The sequence below is a fragment of the Cyphomyrmex costatus genome, unplaced genomic scaffold, assembly GCF_001594065.2.
Source record: "Cyphomyrmex costatus isolate MS0001 unplaced genomic scaffold, Ccosl1.0 scaffold18, whole genome shotgun sequence".
Classification (NCBI taxonomy): domain Eukaryota; kingdom Metazoa; phylum Arthropoda; class Insecta; order Hymenoptera; family Formicidae; genus Cyphomyrmex; species Cyphomyrmex costatus.
This window is the reverse complement of record NW_017275824.1, coordinates 1,683,221-1,706,873: the sequence shown is the minus strand read 5'-3', so window position 1 is coordinate 1,706,873 and position 23,653 is coordinate 1,683,221. Positions and strand designations below refer to the sequence as shown.

Genomic DNA, 23,653 nt, shown 5'->3' with positions numbered 1-23,653 from the left:
GATTAATTAATTACAAACAATAATAAAAAAAAGTTAGAGAACTTCATAAAAATACAAAATAACTTAAATAATTTCATTTCCAACATAACGGCAAGTTATATATTAATTTATAGTTATATAATAGTTATAGTTATAGAGTTATAGTTATTTATAATTATATTAATTTACATAATTTAATTAATAATATATTTAGAATGCAACAATTTAGAAATTATTTGGAGAAACGAGGAAATGTTTTTTTTGAAGGTTTAAAAAACCAGAAAAAAGGAAGAAAAGTTAATAGATAAATATAACTGAAATAAAAATGCACGAAGCATCGATATACATTTCTTTTTCTGAAAGAGATACGCATGTATCTGTTTTACTTACTTTTTTAAACAACGTCGTACTGAAACGTGCTTCTGAAAGATCAGAAAAGAACTACATGGCAAAAATAATGTTAAAGATATTCTGACTAGCCTTATGACCCTATTCAGAATTTCATTACCAACACAAATAAGTTGCTTTTACCTCGTCATTTCCTGCATATTAAACTTCGATGAGTCTGTCAATTGCGCACACACTTGATGAATTTCTTAAATTTCTTATAAAAAATTTCTCGTTTTCCATTTTTTAATTTTTGTACGTCGCGAAATCTTCATTACGTTTGGCAAACATATCCGTAAAATATAAATTATATATTTACTATTTTACGTAACCTATTAAAATAATAAAATTATGCGTATAATTTATAATTTCGTTTGTGAGATAAAGATTTAAAAAATAATTAAGAATTTATATTTAAAAATGTAGCTTCTATTTAGAAATAAACATGTTTATTAAATATTTAATATTATATTGAAAACCTTGTGTTATTTTCAATGCAGAATAAAGAATCGGCTTTTTAAAATTGAAATATTTTAAAACATTAGAGTTGTTCCTTGTTTTATAATGAGAATAAAACACCGAATTCGTCCTATCTCGGAAACTGTTCGAAATAGGACACATGTTCAAATGAACATTTTTGCTTAAAATGATCGATATTATCGCCGCCTAAGATATTGACCCTTCCTCGTGAATCTGTATATTACAATATTACATTCTGTATATTACAATATTAAAACATAAAGCAATTTTATTTTAAAGATGAATTATATTTGATATTAATTATATCAATATTACTGTGTCTTGATGTGTGTTTTACAAAATATTAATTAAAATTTTATTTTTGAACAAAACTTATAAAATACAAAAACGATTTGTTGATAAAACATATAATTTTATTTTTATTTTTGATTCCTTTAATCGTATAAATTATCAAAAACAATAAATTTTGAATGTCTACATTGTCTATAGTTTCCTAGTAAAATGTTTAAGGAAAAATATTTCTAGAATATACACAATTTTATCAGATTTTTCTTTATTTAGAACATACTAATTTAATAAGATTCTCGTTTATATTATTGTATCTTACGTCATTCACGTTAAGTAAAACAGAAACTTGTATAATGCAGTTATACGACTATAGTATAAATAACGATTACGTACAAATTATACGAAAAATAATCGTACATATTATTTTAAATAGTGACTTCCCTTATACCGAACAATAGATTCTCGATTATGCAAAGTTCTAATTTATCAATCGTTTCTTTTCTACACTGTTGCGATAAAATTTATTATTATCTTATTGCGAAACAAACATTGTGACAAATCCTATAAATATAAGAATAAATAAACGATCAATGTATGTATATTAATTAATTATTTCTACAATAAATTTTATGACAAATTCATGTCATAAATAAAATATTGATATTAATTGTTGATTTTAGTCAACAATTAATAAAATTCCTTTATTAATTGCTGACTAAAATCAACTGTACTTTACTGACTATTTTGCAATTAAAGTATCTCTTTTTAATCCGATAATCATTACATTTTACATTAAATATTTCCAAATGGTATATACTGTGTATAGTAATCTAAAGTTATAGATAGAGACTTTCAAATCCCTATATTACTTTAGCTCAAATCTTTGCAAAAAACTTTACATGGTCCACGTATGATATATTAGAAAATGCTTTTTCTCAATATATTTTTTCGAACTTTTCAGTCTCATAACTCGTGATTGTCCATAACATCTAATTCTTCTAGATCTTCTTTCAAGATGTCAACATCGCCGTAACCCCAAACGTGACTTCCATCGCCACATCGGTATGCTCTACGACGAATCATACTTGGCAAAACATGCTTCCGATCATAGGCCCACCCGATCCGTGCGAATGCATCAATGAAAGCGGTAGTAAGATTGAACGGATATTCGCCTAGTTCACCGGTCTTATAGTCCCATGGAAACACATGATGATAGTTGTGATATCCTTCACCAAGCGCCGCGATTGATACTGCAATATTCTCCACCGGCGAAATGTTTCTATGAGCAAGTAACACATTCTATTTCAAAAGCTGGTATTTAGACTAGATAAAAATGTTACGAAAAATTTTTTTTCCTCTCCCGGTTAACAGCGAAAATTAATTCAAGCACCTAGTAGCAGTTACCCTCGCTAAGTATAGAGCAACCATGTAGGTAACTTCCATAATACTAGTTCCTATAACCAACATATATTGACAGGCGAAAAATATTACAATTATTTGGTTGTGGCAACCGTAACTTTTTTTCCGCGCATGATTTAATTTAATACGTACTTATCGTAAGGTTTCTGTCCCCACATGTGTGCCACGCTATTGACAGAGAAGGCTATGTTCAAATTGATGCAGAAGCGAAAATTGAAGTTCACCCAAAATGATATCCATAGCGACTCCGACCAGAAGTAGCAAGGAATTCCCACTGGTAGTGCGATGGTTAGAAGTGCAAATAGAGGTATATATAACCTATATGGATAAATTGATATAAAATTATTATAATTGTCACAAAAAAAATGACATTATAAATTTCTGAACAATATAAAAATTACAATATGGAAATTATACTTATTTTTATAATGTTAACAAGAAACACTGTAATATGTATGTACACATACGCCAAATTTGATAAAACTTTTATTACTAAAAATACTTATAAAATGATGAATCCCGTTTGAAAGATATCCGTTTCATTAGCAATATTTAATAAAAAAAATTAAAATTTTTATGGAGAACTAAAAATTGAAAAAGTATGAGAAAGTTACACTGTCCAATATTATTTTGTAAAATGTGAGTAATCATTTTTAATTTATTTTTACTTGTTAAACACAAGTCTATCGTTCAAATTCTGATTATCACATCATAATTCTTTGAAAAAAGATCTCAAAATAGAAAAACAAACAATTTTGAAAGTTTTTACGTTGTAACATTAACAACAAATTTTTTTCTAAATTTTATTAATGCCATGCCGAAGTATCAGTTTTAACTTTTCATTTCGTTTCGTTATGATTTTTTGTTTTCGAAATATTGATTTAAAAATAACTGTTTTCATAATAAAAATGTATAGAATAGAGGACCTCCTCCCAATGATCTTGAACTTTGACATATGTTGTAACAAATGGCTTATATTATAACAAAAGACTTTTTATTCCATGTTCGTGCGTCTTATACCATATTATGTGAAAAATAAATGCTTTTGTACTTACAAAATATAATATAATCGGATTATACTAAACGAAAAAATAATAAAATAAAATTTACAAAAGTATATATAATACGACAAGAAGATAATAATCTTCTTAATTTTAAGATTTTTTGTAATCTTCTTCTGCTACATTATACCTTTTTAATTTTCTATTGCTTTTTTATTTAGTATATGATTCAATTGAAAAAAAAAACTATCTTTAAATAGCTATATCTCCAAAACAAAGAATCATATATTGACATAAAATAATGCATTTTAAAGCTAAAAATTGATACTTTTATTATGAAAATCTGTGTTGCCAATGCTATAACGTCAAAAGAATCATAAAAATCTTTGAATTTTTGACCTCTTTAATATCATTTCTTTTTTTCAAAATTATGACATGCTAACTAAATTTGAACAGCAGATTCAGTAGGCAAAAGTATATCAGAAACTATTCACACGTGCAAAATAATATTTGACAGTGTGTTTTTCTAATGTTTTTTACAATTTTCAGTTTTCCATAAACATTATTCCATTTTTCCTAAATATTAATAATTGTCGATGAAATATAATAAGCATCGTGATTCATCATTTTACCAGTACTTTTAATAACTAATAAAAGTTTCATTAGAATTGGCGTGTACATTTTAGGTAATGTTTCTTGTAAAGAAAAAAGGAATGTTGTAACAAATACTATAAGTCTTTGCCTTCTTTGCCACATAACTATGGGATCCGCTTCTAGATCGCTCACATCGACCGCTTTGCGTTTGGCGACGACGTCAGGATGGGGTGTTGTAAAAAGCCATCCTACATGAGCGAAAAAGAAACCTCTTCTTGCGTCATGCGGGTCTGCATCGGTTTCACTATATTTATGGTGTACCCTATGATCCAATGCCCATGTGTACACATCTTTCTGCATAAAAAAATAAAATATAATTAATAAAAATCATCAATTTATTTTTAAATACATACAGAGGTGTCCTTGAAATTGGCAAATTAAAATACTATAGGAGAAACCGAGCGTGATTACCGTACGAGATTGATGTCAAAATGCTTATAACTCATTATATATATATATTGTTTACAACGCATTTTAAAAAAATGAAGTTAATAAGTAAATTTTTTTGTCACCTATTTTGTTGTCTGATAAGTTTTTGGCATTATTAATTTTGTATCCCTGCATTCATAGAAAACGATATGTATTAAAAAATTTTTGTCTCCCCTACAATAAAGTTTAAAAAAAAAACTAACAATAAGTATGGAAATATTTGCTACTTATCGTTCTAGCAGTAATTTTTGAAAGATAAATGTTAAAAATAGGCTAATTATAGATTATATTGTTCAACAAAACATGACTTTTTTTTTAACACTAAAACAAGACTAGTCATATGTTTTACAGTTTTTTGAATGATAATGAATCCCTTGCGCGCGATCATCCTGAATGATGATTTTTAACAGAGTTATGGGCAATCAAAGTCGAAATACTTTTTTTATTTAATCCGCCGTAATTTAGTAATAAAAAATTTTAGAAATATTATCAAAAACCAATTTTGTAGGAAAAACTTTTAATTTTTATACGTTATTAAAAAGTTGAAAATTATTGTAAGTTTTTTTTAAAAGGTAGAATGCATAAAATAAAAAAAATTTTCCATTTTATCCTTGTACAATAGTTTTAAATGTAAAAAATTACCAAACTTACAGGAACTGAAGATACATAGCGTGATCTTTCAAAAATAGAGATTTATAATTAAAAAAACATTTTTTCGATTTAAATTTTATTTTTAACGAAGTGTTACAACTTTTTGAATTTTAAAGTTTGCAGCACTACAAACTTTTATTCCAATTCAATATATAATTTTGTAATTATTTAGAAACATTCTGTATACACGCACTGAGTGTAGCAATAACTTTTTTATCAGTTTAAATATTTTTTAATCTTATCTTATTTAAAGGTTATCATTTCTGAAGGAAGTGTTCTGAAAGAAATCTTCTAGAAAAAAACTTTGTAATCAAAATTGTGCATGATTATGAAGGAAACTATCATGTAGCGATAATAATTTTTGTTGAAGTATCGGAAGGCGCTTCGGAGATATTAAAGTTAATTTTATTTTATTAAAGTTTGGTATGTTTTTTTATATAACATAATATACAGGAGATCAAAACTAGTTTAAAACTCATCCATAGGATTATTAAAATAAAGATTAAAATAAAAATAAAATGTTACATAAAACGCGCGTATATATAAAATAAAATAAAAGTAAGTTTTATTTAATATAGAAAATGTATCTTTTATCATTTCGTATTTTTAATTTTGTTTGATACTCTTATAATTTATATCATATATATGAGTTCTAAATTTTTGTTTTAAGCTCATATATCAATATTATAAAAAAACATACCACAAACAAAGAAATAAAGATGACCTTAAAATCTTCAAAGTATCTTTACTTACTTAAATAAAAATTATTATATGATAGAGTCTCCTTCGTGATTATAGTGCAATTTTGATTACACAAATTTCCCTTTGGACTTTACAGAAAAAATTTTGGAAGTAATAGTTACACTGCTCTACTTTGTGTATACATATACAATATAAATATAATTTTTAATACAAATTACATTTTTGGTGTGAAAACGATAATAACACAATCACAATAGTAAAAGGTGACTTATTATTATTGTACAAAAATTATTATTACGTAAGGATTCAAACACACCTGTCCTGTTATTGTGAAGAGGAAGACTAGAAATAGACGTAAGGGCCATTTTGCTTTGTATGCCTTGTGCGACCACAATCTGTGAACGCCAGCCGTAATACCAAAGCCAGATGTATAAATGGTCACAAACACTGTAATTATGAAAAATATATTCCACCAAAACATTTTCAAAAGTATACATTTGGTTAAAGAGAAGCAGCAACATTAGAATATTTTACTACGCGTTAGATTTATATTAGAGTTACATTAGATTTTACGATATCACTTATTTTTATTAAAAAAAGAAATTCTTTGTAAATAATAATTTTTTGTAAAATAATTATTAATTCTATTTTCTATATTTTTAATTTTTAATATTTGCTACCTTTTAATTTATTTAAGTCTATTTTTATTTCAAATACTCATGTATCTACGTTTTCTCGACTTTAATAATTAATTCTTGGTCTCTCTCTTATAAAAATAGATATTATATAATTTCCAAAATTTAAGCAAAATAAAATAAATTATAAATTATATAAATTTGTAGAAATTAATTAATTACTTTGTAACAGCTGTTTCCTTTTTTATTGTGTTTCTTAAATGTAAGAGATGTTATATTCGACATATCGCAAAGCAATATAACCACAAATACACATTGCAGAAATACGAGACATGGTATCCTTATCGCTGCATATTCTTCCGTTTTACGAGATCCAACGCCAGTAAATTCGATATAAGTGTTGGCTTTAAACATCAATCGAATGCAAACATGTGCATTTGCGTAACCCGTTTCATTATCAGCTGCTTTCCTTATAAGTGCTTTCATAGCCATAGCCGTGCGTGTTTTTATCTTGCCATTTATTTTTCACGGCCAATGTCGCGTGTGTGATTCAACTTCTATTATAATTAATTATACTCTACTATGTATGACATAAATTTATTGCAAATATCTCGATACTCGCATATGATGCTTGCTATCATGTTTAGTACCAGCTTTTGCGGTTGTATCGGCGAGCGATCTCGACTTATAAGAAAGTAAGACGGTGACAAGAAATTATATAATTATAAGAATACAGATAAAATATAAATAATAGAGGCTAAAAAACTTCATTATTATGTTTGTATTATTTATAAAATAAGAAGTAATAATCATAATTATTTCCTGTTTCAACTATCGACACACCATTTCGCGATTAAAAAAGTATGATAAAAACTTGATAACACTTAAGACATTTATAAATTACCGCGGCGACATAATTTCGTTCGAATTGATTGCGTGCTCTCATCTATCCACATTACACACATTGTAAAATATGTTTAAAAAACGACAGATTCGCAGACAGAAGATAAATTGATAACCAATTCTCGATGCAGTCAAGCACACGTTACAGCATTAAAATTACAATGCTGATATTATTGTGATTAACTCGCAAATGACGTGAAATTGCCGTGCGACCTACATTCTTGCGCTATCGTAAATCAAATTTTACTTCCAACATACTCATATTTCAAGGATTGTTTTACGGAAACCCAAGGTAATTGTAATATCGATTCATACAATTAAGTGCTAGAATTATTATAGTTAAATTTTGAAATAGAATTGTAAAGAGTAAAAGTTAATTCAAGGTATACTTCTGTTACAGAGTAATATAAAGATTAATTACACCGTAGAATTAAACATGGAGTGTAATAAATAATGTAATATTAGTTATTATTTATTTTGTATATGATAAAAAAACAGTATTGGTTAATTTGTAAAATCAAAAGCTTTAATTAAATTGCAAAACCAAATAAGCATTCGCTGGGTACGCAGAGATTATACAAGTTTACCTCCATTTATCTGATAAGCGATAACGAAACTATATTTGGTATCTCAAAGCACGAAATTTGATTAACGATTAATTCAAATGTATTGAAGATTTGTAAAAAGATATGTACCATATATTAAAGTTAAAAATGCTGCATAGCAACATGTAAAGATAATACCTTTTTTCTTTAATAAAAAGACCATTGATATTTTTATGTTAAAATAAAAAATTGACACAATTGATAGTAGATTAAATATATACATATACATATACATAATATATTTATACACACACATATATATATATATAGAGAGAGAGAGAGAGAGAGAGAGAGAGAGAGAGAGAGAGAGAGACTAAAAAAATTCGCCTTACCCCATAGCGAAGTAAGCAATTTTGCCTGTGTGAGCACCAAATACAGCCCGTAAAGAAATCCGGCATGTATGAAGAATTGCGCGCTAAAATCCAGCCATTTTATCCTCGGTACGTACTTAATCTCAATCGACTCATCGTTCTTCTCGATTGTTGCTTTATGATTCTGTGCCGATTGATCGTTCGCCAACCGATTCTTCTTCAGCGTCATGTTACAATCCGTCTCTGCTTTAGGACATATCGTCGGTGATACCCTTTCTTCGTTCGGCGACATTTTCATCGTATTCTGTATAGACGTTTTAGAATCGTTTAGCTAGAAACACCTGGAAGATATACACTGACAATAGATCCACCGTTGATTCTTAAGCACGCGAATCGATTCAGTTGCTATTCTGCATCTCAAGTAGTTTTCGAGAGATTCGCCAATATTTATAATTCGATTTATTGAACGTGATATTGTTGTATAAAATACATGCAAATCTAAACACAACAAATCAAGATTTTAGATCGTTTTATGCTGCACAGGATGGTCTTCTCCAGATCTAAAACATGGATAAGAATATATGTCGTTTAATATATTTTTTAAAATAATATTCCATATAAAGCAATTTTTAATTTGTCAAATGATATATTTCAGGATTTTTAGAACATTTCGTTAACTTCTTTCTTTTGATGATTCTATGATATTCGAATACGCGAATATTCTCTATGAAAGCGAAGAGAATTTAACATTAAATGTTCTAGGACACATTACATATTGATCACTGATAACCCCACTCAGTTTGCGTTGCGATAAGATTATCTGGTTTTAGGTATTCTTTAAAATTGTTATCAAAAAAAGATCATTCTAGGGTGATTTTATATTTTATCCTTTACTTTCTTTAATCAAGTATGAAAGGTGTTAACTTCATTAAGTAACGAATTCACTGCACGCTAGTGTAGATTGACACTCTATAACAATTAATTTTTCATTATTGATATTGAAACTGAATTATCTTAAGATTACAGAACATTTGCTGTACTTCAATATCGATCTGATAATAAATTTGGAAAAAATTGGTAAATATTTAAAAGTGCACAGACTTATGTGAATTATGGCAAGGTTATACCTCGTTAATATGTTACGTAAATCTCAGCATGTAAATCAGCCTAGCATAACCGCGGAAACATTTTCCACGTTGACTTAACAACGACAGGTGCAATCTACAAAAATATTCTCAACCTAATTGTATGTCGAGCATTATAACACGTTAGCATTTGCGAATAGTTTTACAATTAACATATTAGCAATGTAAGTCACGTTTTATCAATCAGAATATCGAAAATATAGAGACACAAAAATTAATATTTCTTATAACTATATTTAAAATTATTCAGATATCAAAAAAGTGTTTAATTAAATATAATATTTTGTAATGTAAATTGCTATTCTAAAAAACAAAGTAACCGTCAAAAAGATAAAGCTTCTAAATGAGAATTTAGTGAATATTCTTGGCATTCTAATTTGCAACATATGATAACAATGCAGTAAAACACTTGTCGTCAATGCTTAAAACGTAGTATTGCTTTAAGAGACTAGAACCTTTATACAATTCATATACCAAAAATATCAGTCTTTAAATTATTCATAATTTTTAACAAAATTACTTTTTTCCTCTTTCTGTGTGCTTTTTCTGGTAAAATCTTTATATTTTTATACAACATTTTTATGAATCTTTAGTCCTTAATTAACAGTGAACATTTTACTGGCAGTATCTTTCTTTGCACAAGATCATATAATCCCTCTTTACCATATAAGTAATTATGATATCTAACATGCATTACACACATAGCATATAACAAATGTAAGTAATTAGCAATATTAGCATTACTGACTACGATATTTCACCTTATATTAGGTAGAAATTATTATTGTATTATTAATTATGAATAAAAAATACTACTATCTCTTATTTAAAATAATATAATTATGATTTATCATAGTCATATTACGTATAATAGTAATATATTGCTATTTAATACAATATTAAGAGTAGATTGTGTCTAATAATTTATCAAAACTTACAAGATAACAGACTTTCCTAATATCATTGAGACGTACCGGGAACGAATAATACAAGCAATATTTTCCAGTATTTTGATAAAATATATATTGATGATTGGTTACTTTGAACGTCAATGTCAAACTTCGAGAAATAACAAGAGAACTGACCGATCGATCGACAGCCTCCAACTCGAAAACAATAGTTATCCGTATCAGTACGATATATGCATTATGTATTATGTGATAACTTTGTACATATATACGCAGTTTTATCATTTAAAATTAGACAAAATATTGAATTTATAATATATTACAGTCAAATATAAAATAAATAATAAGTAATAATAAATCTAAATAATTTAAATAAAATAAATAGATATTAAAATTTATTGTAAGTATTAATTATAAAAAAAATTAAATCAAAATTTTATATAATGTTTATATTTTTCTTTACCAAAAATTAAGATAATTTTTACATAATTGTTAATAAAAAAATCCTAAAAACTATTTTTCTTGATATGTAAATTTAATCTAAAATGGGGTATTTTGCAAACATTTAAAACAGAAAATACTTTCCTTTTTGTAAGTTTTTCGTTTTCTCTTTCAGTTTCTCGAAATTTTATCAATTAGTAATCCTATTGGAGAACACTGATTGTATCTTATTGCGTCGCCGATTCTTGAACACGTAAGAATATTCTGACGTTATAACCATTACATGATGTGACTTTGATCGACTAAGCTTGTCCTTCAGAGAAAGAACACAACAAGGTTAAGCTAAGCAAAACACGCGTGTTTTACCGCGGTAAAGTTTTTCTACGATAAATCGTCTCGCACAAGGAACAAATAAAAAAATGTTGATACATACAACTTTATCGTATGCATCAATATTGTTACTTGTTTCAACATTGATACAACAATTTCATTTCGCGCATTATGTGATAGATACAATTTATTAAACATTAATATATAAGTGTCACTATGTTATATAATATTTAATTTATAAATTAAATTATATTAATTTATTGAATTTATTGCATGATTCATATTCACATCAATTTATTTAATTTGTTTTCAAAAATTTAAAGCCGACAATTGATAAATAATTCATTAATTAAATAAATCGATTATAGATCGATGCTTATACATGTAACTCAAATTTACAGTAGGTTTAAGCGGGCTTTCGATAAATCCTTGAATAGAAACAAGTGATGTTAAAGCTATTGAAAGACGTCATCGAAAATTCCTTAATATCCGTCTTGTCGGCTTTATTTACTCAAGTAATTTGTCATCAAACTAATAGTGTTTACTTTTAGAATATTAAGTCAACATGAAGTGAATGCAAAAAATTTCAGAGGGGATACTTTTTATCATTAAATGTAAATTAAATTTATAGAGTACAGTACGTTGGCATTAGTGCGTATAATAATAATATCTGATAAAAATTACGATAAAAATTGAATTTATTTTTTTTTATACTTTTATTTTCATATATATGTATATTTTATATGTAATATTCGGTGTTTTAAACTTAAATAACAATTTACTAATAGATCAACTTTGATTCTAGTTCAAGTTTTAAAAATCCAAAATTAAAAAAAATATTAAGATTTTTTTATTTATGTCCTTAATATACTTCGTTTTCTTAATTATACTTCTTAAATTATTTATACCTCACGTTTTATACCTAAATTGATTTATTAAAAAAATATTATATAACTGTATAATATTATACAATTAAATAATTGTAAAATATTTTGTATTAAATTGTTAATAAATTATACTCATATAAAGTTAAATTATTGTTAGTTAATATAACATTAAATTTTTTACAATTTAAACTAATAAACGAGATAATCATATTTTCATATCTTATTAAAAGTTAGAAGTATATCTGTTTTCTTAAGGAAGAAAGCATTGTCTTAAATTCAGGTATTTCACAAATCGGGTTAATTATATTGGTGGATGTGGGCTCACACGAAACCGGCTTTATTTTACGAGACGATTCCACTCTGAATCTAAAGGTCAATTCATAACTTACATTATAACTTACATAAATAATTTTTTTATATCTTTAATTTTTATATTTTATTACATATTTCTTATGTCTCTTCTTTACATTTTTATATTTTTAAAAATCATTAAATGTATACATTTATTATATCGGATTCTGTTAATTGATTTGTATCACGCTCCTTTTGACACGACAGACTAATACAAAGATAATTTATATAAATATAGAAATCAGTTTTAAAAAGATAGATCAAATATAAACATTTACAAGAACACACTTCGTATATCTAATGTTTCTGTTTACAAAATTTTTTCACGGTACTTGCGTTTCACTAAAATAAAAAGCGATATTAAATTGAAATAAAGAAACAATGCGAGTCAACACTGCATGGTAGTGTGCGAAACTTGTGGGTATAATTAATAATAATTAATAATAAAAAGCTGTAATAGCATTTTCAATGAATAATTTTACGCAGTTTTACTTCTAGCTATCACGGGAGAATACCATATGTGCATTCATTGTAATTTTGCAAAAATTTGAAAATAAGAAAGCATAAGTATTTATATTTATACGGCATTTGAGTAAATAATAATTGGAATAAAGTGTATAGAAACACTTCTTATTTTCATAATCTTCTGATGATATATAATACATTACAAAATATAATTGTAAGAATTTTTGGCTCGTGTGATTGTAAAACAATATAGTTAATATCAAGGCTTATTTTAAACGAGCAATTAAAGTTGATTTATATAATATATAGTAGCTAAAGGCATTTTAATCACTATAATAAATAAAATATAATTGTCCTTACGAAAATAGTAGGTTTCATTCCAAGTTGTCCAAGCGATAGAAGATAGACAAAATTTGCTTTTAATCTATTTTGTTCATGATTTCTATTGTATATTATCACGATAAAAAAGAATTTACTTCTTTTTTTTCAAAGTAAAATTTGTACACACTTAAAATTAGCATAAAAAAGATGTAAAACATGAAAAAGAATCCAAATTTATTTGCACAAAATTTTACGTGATATGCAACTGTCGCTAAGGGCATAAGCTCGACTTCTATTCGTCATTGCAACGAAACAAACAATTTGATCTCGCATCTTTATACGCACACAATCTCAACATTATCAAATTTTTAGGAGGCGATTAATGTTAATTTAGGTTAACTGTTTACTTTGTTTTCTTTTATAGCATTTTTTTCATTTTTATCTTTTAATCTCTTTTACGATTGTAATTACACTCAAGGTTGCATATGCAATATGTATGCATACATTGCAAAAATATAAATGTTAAATAAAAAGAGCTATAAATGCTAAATAAAAGATATTATGTAATATTATATTTGTAATTAAAATTCTATTTCTACAAAATTTTCCTAACCATAAGTAATTATGAATAACCAGAAGTTACTAAGAGATTAAACTTCTGTATGTTAGAAAGTATATACTTTAAAGATTTAACGACATAATATTTCAAATATTTTTACTTCAAATTGATAAAAAAAAGTTGAAATTATATTTTTGTTACACATAAGTAATATTACAAATAATTATATTGCATTTTGTTCAACAAAACTTGTTACTTAATTACAAAAAATTAATCCGCTGAATTCAGTAAAGAATTATATATAATATTTATTCCTTGACATAATTATGCAATAATGTGCAAACGAAAAGTACTATATATTTTTTTATTCGCATACACGCCGGTTTCAAATATCGCACTTTCAATCTTTGACAATGATGAACGTATGTTACGTATACATGCATCCAACGTATTTGTCACAACGCGCATTTCATTTTCTAATGTTGGCCTCTCTTCGTTAAAATTAAGGTATTTGCTTAGCTTATTTAATTGTCTGTGAACTATACTTTTTGTAACATCTCGGATCACGAATTTACTCGAATGCACGTCTTATAAAATACCAATTTTAATAATTTGAAAAAATTATTATTTATATATTTTAAATATACATAGTCAAAAACAAAATTATGTATATACCTTATTTATATTATTTCTTTAATAAATTAAAAATATCATAATCTCTATATTAGAGAAAATAATGTAACGCTTTAACATAAAAAAAATTCATTTTTGCTGCACACCCGTTATATCGTTGAAAATGAGAGAGATGCGCCTTCAGTGGCGCCATGGATCCTAAGTATAGAAGATTGATTTGAAGTTCTTTCATCAATGGTGATAGAAGTTGTTCACGTTCTATCATCACGATTATTTTACAGAATTGTATTCATCCTTAACAGTGAATTATCTTGTTGAAATATTTTTAAATTATAAAAAACAATTTTTACAACTTTTTGTTAGAACGCACACATTGTAGAAATTTGTTATAATTTAATAAAAACGATTATTCTGTTTTTGAACTTGCGAGCATTGATTTGTCATTCCTTGCCACAGTTTAATTAATAATCATTTGTTTATTTTTAATAATATAAGATGTATTTCGTAGTATTATGTTTTTGTAAACCATAGCACGTATCAGTCAAATAAAAACAATAATTATTAAGCTTACATTGCACATACTATTGTTTGCAAAATATTCGATAACCAATTCTTACACATCTTTTATTATAAAACTATGATCATTTTTTAGATAATCAACATAATTTATCACACCTACCTACAAATATATTACCAAATAATAACAAAAAGGTCAATATTGATTATAGATTGTTTGCATAAGTATCGAGTTTTCTCTGTCTCGTGAATGACTTAATGGTATAATGAATCATTGTACGTAAATTAAAAACATTATAAACGACATGACTCATTTTACTACCGCCAAAGGCGGGCAGCGACTGACGTATTACGTAATTATGATTTGTTCTATACTTCGTAAAAAGTCCCCGCGTATTGCAGAGGATTAATAATCGTACTATTAATGCTCTAGATTATGTAAATGTTTTTTATTGTAATATTTAATAATTGCTCATAACTTCTCTCAGGTATCGAGAATTGCATCAAAGCAGTTATTTCTCAATTTTCTATTATTTGATATGTGTGAGAGGTGAAGCATGTGTACTTTTTTATAGTCTAATGAGCTATAAATACATCGTGGAACACACTGCAATAGTAGACGAGAGTTCTTTCCTGTTCAGGAATTGTAATAATGCAGCTTCATGCTAAGTGCAATAATTTCATTAGAAATCCGATAAAAAAACGACCAACATATGTAGGGTATTTACAAGGTGTGTCATCGATAAATTTATCCTTGATATCTATTTCCACAATCGCATTATCTTAGTGACCGCAACTTTGATCGATTTATTGCGATCGGATCTTTCAATCGGAGAGTAATAGACTATTAAAATAATATTAAAATTTATTTATATGTGTAGAGGAGATCGGAGCCGGTTGTCATATTTTTTGATTAGTGATTTTTAGTGTTAATTAGTGATTTGAAGTATTAAAAAAGATGTTATGAATCTTGAATTATCGTACAAATTTCGTTATTGAATTTTAAATAAAGCTGAAAATGATGCAAAAGTAGTCCTGTATTCTGGGTTGGTTGTCATACGTTCTAGGATTTGCAGTAGCATATTTGTTGTGGACAATATATAAAAAATATAATTTTTATTTTAATCAGTTCTTCTATTTTAGGAAATAATAATATAACTATATTAATATATATTTTTTAATATACAAGTAAGATTGTTATTTCATTCCTAAAATCCGTAATTTGTTTCTGTACTGTAGTTTCTACATTAAAAAATAAAAAAACATATGCATATATCTACATATATGAAATGTATAATATATTTATATATTTAAACATATTCTTTATATGTATATGTAAATATGTCGATCTAAAGATATAAAATTGATTGTCACTTAACCCCGTCTCATATTTGGTGGTCAATCTACTTCACATAATTATTTTTAGTAAAAGAGATTGTATTCACAAACTTTGCCAGGATAATTGTAGCAAAATTCTTTAAGACATGTTATTTTCTATAAATACAGGAATATAGTAATTAATAATGCCAAAAATTTATTAACCAATAGAATAGAATAATAAAAAAATTACCAACTTCATTTTCTTAAAAGTTGTTGTAAATAATATATACAATGCTTTTGGTGCAAATCATTTTATACAACAAATTAATATTATATGAGCAATCTGCAGTAAAGAGAACAAAATTTTTCTACCATATACTGATTGAGTTATAGATATTTTGACAATCACACTACGTCAACTACAAGCTCTGATCTCCTTTAACAAATTAAAAACGTTGAACAATTTTCTTAATTGATCCCACACGGTAAAAGCTAATTTAATGCACTGCGCGAAGGCAGAAATTACTAAAGCAACGAGAATTAATTAAGTGTAATTGCGTAGAGTTACGAGCTAAATTCTGATCAGTCTTTTAAATTTAAGAATGATTAAGAATTGTTAGTGGCAAACAAGTATTATTAGTAAAATAAATATAATAAAGTGATCAAACACAGCTGAGAAACGAAATGAAGAACGAATAATTGCGTTTTATTATTATTATAACAAAACGATAACGGTGGCGGATATTCGGCAGTAGTAGATCGGACGAACACGTTTATTCGGCTATCTTTAAGGCTAATATCTCGTTAAATATTGCATAAACTGCAAAAAGGTATAAAACTTTTCGACTCAGTTCGATCTACTCTACCTGCTCTTGATAGATGATTTAATCGATTAATGACACTCTGTATATAATATATATATACATATATATATATATAATATTTATATCTCTATTATTATATTCTTATCAGGAGGTTTACAATAAAATCATGAATTATATATATGAGAAAACATCATTTTTCTCTATAAATATCAAGCATAAAATATAATATTAAGTATATATTATATAATGTGCTACAAAGCCTTTTAACGTGTGGTGTGAACTGAAATTCTGATGTAAGAAAAGGTAATTAAATGCATGTACATTAATGATTTCGTGACAAAGTGTATTAAAGCAAAAACTGTTATCATAGAATCGTGGAGAATTCCGTCGCGCGCTTTTTTGTAATATTTACGATTAACATACGTGAAAGGTATTGCACAATTCGGCAATTTATTCTGCAATTCACCAAACGACTCAACCCATCTGTTCGGGACATCACCTTCATATTATCTATGATTATATTATCAGCGATATTGTGTCATTCTATCTTTATTGTTCATTAAACATAAAACAAACGACATAAAAGAAGAATAAAATGATGTAATGCGCTGAAAGCGCGCTCTTCGAACGAAGTCTATGTCCGATTGTGTTTAATCAAAATTTATAGTTCACGGTCGAATCGTTCTTCATCCTGCCACTCCTCGTTACCGAGACTTTCTATCGCTTGTTTCAAACAGACTAGCTGCGTTAATATAAAATGATATAGAAGAGAATCTCAAAGAATGATCATGCTGTTGAAACTCAAAGCCACGCAAATGCAATTTGAAACTGTCATAATGTCAATTGTTGAAGAATTAATGGTATAAAGAGACTGCCCTCTCCTACACTAATCAATTATCTTTAATAAAATTTTTTTAAATTAGTTAATTTTTAATATATGTATAAAAACAGGAGAAAAAAGTTTTATGTCGATTTTTGTAATGTTTAAAATGGTAGAAGTATATTTTTCAACGGAATTTGCATAAGTATCAAATAACAAACAAATATCATTGCTAAGGTTCAAGGGTTAACAATAGTATGCAACACGCAGGTTTAGAAAGAAATGCGTCTTCATGCGGTGAATCTTGTATTCTAATCCACGCCCAGATTACGTATGTTACACACATTACGTGACCAGAGAGTATACCAGTATTTGTCACGGTTAAAAAAGCCTTAAAGCTGACTTCAACAATAATAAATCAAATTCTCGATTCAATAATAATGAACGTGAAATGTAAGTAAGACGGCATGTTTATTTAGCATGAAAGTAACAAAAAATCTTTTATCTCTTTATTATAAAAATATTGCGAATAAAATAATAAATTTTCTTAGCTGTTCTTTCTTAATAAATCATAGTTTGCACCATATGCGTATATTCGCATTATTGTTATACGTATATAGTAAGTAAATGATTATTAAATGATTTGTCAGCAAATTGATAACCAATAGTTAGATTTGTAATTTTTTAAATTGATTTTCTATTACACAGTTAAATTTTGATTAATCTCTTATTTAACTTAATGACATATGAGTAATAAGTTTATGATATCAGCATACAGATAGAAAATATAATTGTATAAAATAAAAGGATAAAATAAGAGTCAGATAAATAAAACAGGAAACGCTCACATCTTGGGCTGAGATAGTCGGAACCTGTATTGAAATCAGTGACAACTTCAAATTAATGTACCGGTACACCTGGGAAAAGCTAATGATAAATCGTAATCTTAATTTGAAGTTGCCACTGATTTCAACTATCTCAGCCCGAGGTGTAATATCGACCCATTTATGTATGCAAGTAAATTTTGTTGTTTGCTACAGTAAATTTTATAATTTTATTAACGTCATCTTAGTACTTTTATTTGAATATTTGTGATAAAGCGTTTCTTTTACTTTATACAATGATATTTTTGAAATTAAGAGTCCTTCACTTAATTAACGTTTTTATACAGATAGAAACTTTCGTAAACAGCACACTGATATATTTATAATTGCAATTATCAAATAATGCTGTATTTGCTTTTTAATAAAAAGCCATAAATCACCATAAATCACGATGTCATCTATACATCAAGACTAAAGTAATTTGATTCAGATACGAGTACAGATTATAATAAAAATTTAGATACGTTTTACTTTTGAGCTTCTATAAAAGTAATTTTCATATTAAAGTTAATAAATATAAAAATAAAAGTGGATAAAAAAATAGATAAAAGTGTATAAATGAAATCATTGTTATAACAAAGACATAAATACATACATGAAATTTAGATTACTATCTATGTGTAATCAAAAATTAACAAGCGTATAGTTAATTAACTCATTATGTAATTATATATAATTTAATTATTAATATTACACAATTCATATTTCAACTTTTATACCACAAAAAAATATAAAAATGATGATTTATAATAATCTGATATTGGTTACTTAATGAGCGCGCAACATATAGAATAAAAAAAATTTTTAATAATTTCATTTAATACATATTTTATTTTTACTCAATATGAATACTCCTTGAAAATATGAAAAAGTTTCAAGTAGTAAATGTAATAATAAAATAACAATCAACGTTACATCAAAGGTAAAGTTAAACTAATAAATCATCATGCGATGGACTTAGACTATTCAAGAGCTGGCTAGACTAGAAATTATACGACACATTAAATATGAGAAATACATGTTTCACTACGTACTTGAGTTTTACATTTACACAAGGTGAATATGACAGTGAAGAAGTATACAACGGTTGAACGCTGTGGGAACATAGCGTTTCTTCTACACAACGAAACGTGCTGTTAGAAACCGCACGGTGAGATAATATCGAAAAAATTTATACACTGAGAAAAATATCTGATTAAAAATGAATGATCCAGAAGATTCTGATTATATCAATCAGAATTTCGATTATTACAACTAGAATTTCAGTAGATTTAGCTAGAATGTCTGTTTCGTCTTTTGTCAACCAGAATTTCAATTAATTCACCCAAATTTTTTCTCATGTGTATTACTTATAAAACCAATTTGAAAATACCATATATATCATTAGGAATTGACCATTTCTCAAAAATAATAAAAATAACAGATTGATATTGGAGAAGGGGGAGAATTACTTTTATATTATTTACATCTGATATCGATTGATTAAAACCTCTAATAACATCAATATCGATTAATGTTGTTTTTAACTTTAATGTTATAATTAATTTTATCTTTAAAATGAAGTGATGACATATATACGCTACTGTCATGTCTGCAAAAAATATTTGCAGAAACGACAGTATCTTGGAATTAAGCAAATACAGCGATATCGTAGTGCGAGATCGGCCATAGTATTAGAAATATGTTATTTCTTGCAACAAATATATCAGCATAAAAAGTTTCTAAATAACAATGTAGTAACGGATCTATCTAAAATAAGAAATCAATATTGAATAGTTTATAGTAATCCATATCATTACGCTTCTGAGAGCATTTTAAACAATATTAAATAAAGTGCAGACGTAAAAAAAACAGTAGCATTTATATATCAATTATTAAAGTTAAAAAAAAATTAATATGAAATCAAAATTCTGTCTGACTGACATTAAATATGGATTATAGCCAATGTGTTCATGAACACTTGTTAAACGAAGATTTGATCAATTTTCTCTCTTTCTTTTTTCTCTAAAAACTGAAGAAATGAAATATTATTTGTAAGCTTCTTCTTATTTAATTTTTTTGTGTACTTTATACGTAACTTTAATATAATTGTTTATTATAATTTAATTATTCGTAAGTTACAACAATCGTTGAAAAATTTGATCTCACATACCATATCCTTTATAAGAGTTAATTTACGCGGCTCAACAAACTTGTTACATCATTCTCAGTTCCGAATATGCGAAAAATGTTCATGAGTATCATTTTTCGGTTACTGTGTCCACTTTGTGAAATATTGGTTATTAGTTATTATTATCGAAGTTGTTACTATCATTTCTGACTTCTAATTTTTTATATGTACATGTATATGCATATATGTATAATTTATATATGTGTATACCTGCACATATTTTATTAATAATGCACGGTTATTTTGTAACTCATACACGCACGTATCATGTCTAAAGTAGATTACTTGATAGACGGCAATAAAATCGAAATGAATATAATTAATGCCTGATCTCTTGCGACCGTGATGCGCGATTTTGCAAATCATATCGTGATTGATCTTCGAATACTTCACATAATGTTGATTTAAAATATAATTGTCTAACACAATTCTGTTAATAATACTAATTTCTTATTAATAAAACTAAGTCTGCAGTGTCACAAATGAATATTGCATAGATCTAGATAAACCGAGCATTTAAAAAGTGTATGCATACATATATTTAATAAATAATTTCAAGATGCCAATAATTTCCTGACATTGTATTTATCTATTAGCGACACTGAAATTTATAATTTATTTTTGTTACATTGAAGATGACCCGATCGGAGTCGAAACGTCTGTATTAAATTTTAAATTTATATTATACACGGAGAGAAGGATTTCTTAAAATTTACCCTGAAAATATAGTAATTATAGTACAAAATACAATAAATTTAAAGATTTTTGCCATGCACTTCAGTAAAATTTATCTTACCTATTTTATATCTTATTGTAGTTTTATTAATGAATGTGAGAGATTTACATCAATATTTCTTCGAAATATAACGTTGTCCCACGATTATCATATTTTCAGGGTAAATTTTAAGATATAATTCTTTCCGTGTACTTAATTGGAAAATTTTCTATTGCGTTTAGTTTTTGGCTCATTGCCCTGATTATTACTCCTATTGTTTTATACTTATTGGGCCTTATTTTGTATTATTTAATAAATAAGTTATCTAAAACCATGTTGCGATATACATGTACTGCTAATACTAAAAATTTATGATGTACATTGAAAAAGTGTTTTAATTGTACCAACACAAAGAGTACAAACAAAACAAATTCCCCATATCATTCAGAATTCTAATTATTGTAATTTAGTTACCTCAACTGAAATATTTAATAAATTCATTTATAAATTGTCTGATTTGTACTTTTAATTAAATCTACCAGAATTTCAATTAATTTAAAATTCTGGTAGATTTAAGAACTTTTTTCTATTATATACGTAACCTGAACTACAGATTTTCAGTACTGACAATACATATATCTCAACACGGCCTATCTGTATCCAATCCTGAGAATGACACACTTACCAGAATATAACGCAGTACTTGCTTTTCTCCTTAAGACTGTTCACAATCTAATAAAGCTATCGCCGCCATACCCCGTTTTATGAACTCTGTGCGATAAAACGTTCACGATAAGTCTACTCCACAAACCCGGAACCCTCTTAGTTTAAATTTGATTCAGAATCATAATTTGATCGCTTACCGTTGTATTACGCATGTGCACAAAATTTTGGGTGACGAGAAAAAATCAACGACGTTATTTTAGCGTAGAATAATCAATCTTCATAGAATACAGCTATTTCTTGCAAAGCGATCGAAAATTTTAGTCTGAGATAACAATACCAAATCAGCTGTTCAGCATCCACAAGCGAATCACTGGAATCAAAGATCCCGTGTTAACTCCTTTATACTCCATCTTATTTGTGAATACAAATTGAAGGTGCAAATTTTTCAAATTTCAACTTATTTCCTATCCATGCTTTCGCGTTTGTATACCTATATCAGTTAATCAGGTCGTTTTCTTATCAAGGGAATTACTCACTGTTCCACAAAGGAAAGTTCCAAGGAAAATGCACGGCTACCTGCCAACGAAGCGCGCGCACAAATGCAAACTGAACGCCGTAGCGACGTGACGGCTTTTACACGGCGCCGGGCCGGGTTCCCCCGTTTCGCAACATCGCAGCCAGCATTCATCGGTACCGGTACATTCATTGTCAGATTTCTAAACGTTGTAGATGGCGCCAGTCCATAAGGATTATTGAAGAACCATGATCAACTAAAAGAATTCTAGAGAGAGAAAGGAGAGAGAAAGAGAGAGGAGAGAAAGAAAAAGTTAGAACAAAATTCACGATACATATCTGATATTCAATATAATTATTTTTAAAGTAAAATTTCCATTTCAAAGCAATGCAAATATAAACAATTAATGTAATATAGAATTCAGATATTACTAATAAAATATAGAATACAGAATTCATATAGATAAATAATGTTTGAATTTTTCTGAAGCAAATATCATGCATTCATTGGAATCCAATTCTCGAAATTACCAATCATCAAAGAAAGATTTATAAATTAAGTTTTAAACGATGCGGTAAATATACAGGATGTCCCATTTTAGAGAATCCATTCAAATATCTCAGAAACACTACTTTAAATAGAAAAATGTTGGCTAAAATCCCTTCAATATTATTCAGGATTGATATCTTGATAACATTAATGAAAATCAAGATTATTGGAGGTTGTTCTTTTTATTAACA

The 23,653-nt window shown here is 27.0% G+C and overlaps 1 protein-coding gene across 2 annotated transcripts; it reads right to left on the bottom strand.

The window, feature by feature from the left end:
* Window positions 1-1,958: 1,958 nt before the first annotated feature.
* On the bottom strand, window positions 1,959-22,609 carry LOC108772208 (acyl-CoA Delta(11) desaturase). 2 transcript variants are annotated; one of them, XM_018537698.1, is made up of 6 exons: window positions 22,597-22,609; window positions 8,466-9,004; window positions 6,307-6,437; window positions 4,297-4,502; window positions 2,686-2,871; window positions 1,959-2,413 (listed from the first exon to the last, which is right to left on the bottom strand). In XM_018537698.1, exons 2-6 carry the CDS (start codon window positions 8,740-8,742, stop codon window positions 2,098-2,100), a joined length of 1,116 nt encoding a protein of 371 aa, XP_018393200.1. In that variant the 5' UTR covers window positions 8,743-9,004; window positions 22,597-22,609; the 3' UTR covers window positions 1,959-2,097. The 2 variants fall into 2 exon arrangements, with proteins under 2 accessions (XP_018393200.1, XP_018393199.1); XM_018537697.1 differs by lacking the exon at window positions 22,597-22,609 and adding an exon at window positions 22,419-22,497.
* Between the last annotated feature and the right edge of the window lie 1,044 nt (window positions 22,610-23,653).

What these genes read in the sequence shown, in the direction of transcription:
- LOC108772208 (XM_018537698.1), bottom strand. Translation starts at nt 8,742, where the DNA reads ATGAAAATGTCGCCGAACGAAGAAAGGGTATCACCGACGATATGTCCT. An exon ending in ATTGCTTACTTCGCTATGGG is followed by an intron (nt 6,438 to 8,465) that starts GTAAGGCGAATT and finishes TCATAATTACAG; the next exon opens with TGTTTGTGACCATTTATACA. An exon ending in ATAGTTATGTGGCAAAGAAG is followed by an intron (nt 2,872 to 4,296) that starts GCAAAGACTTAT and finishes TTATCCATATAG; the next exon opens with GTTATATATACCTCTATTTG.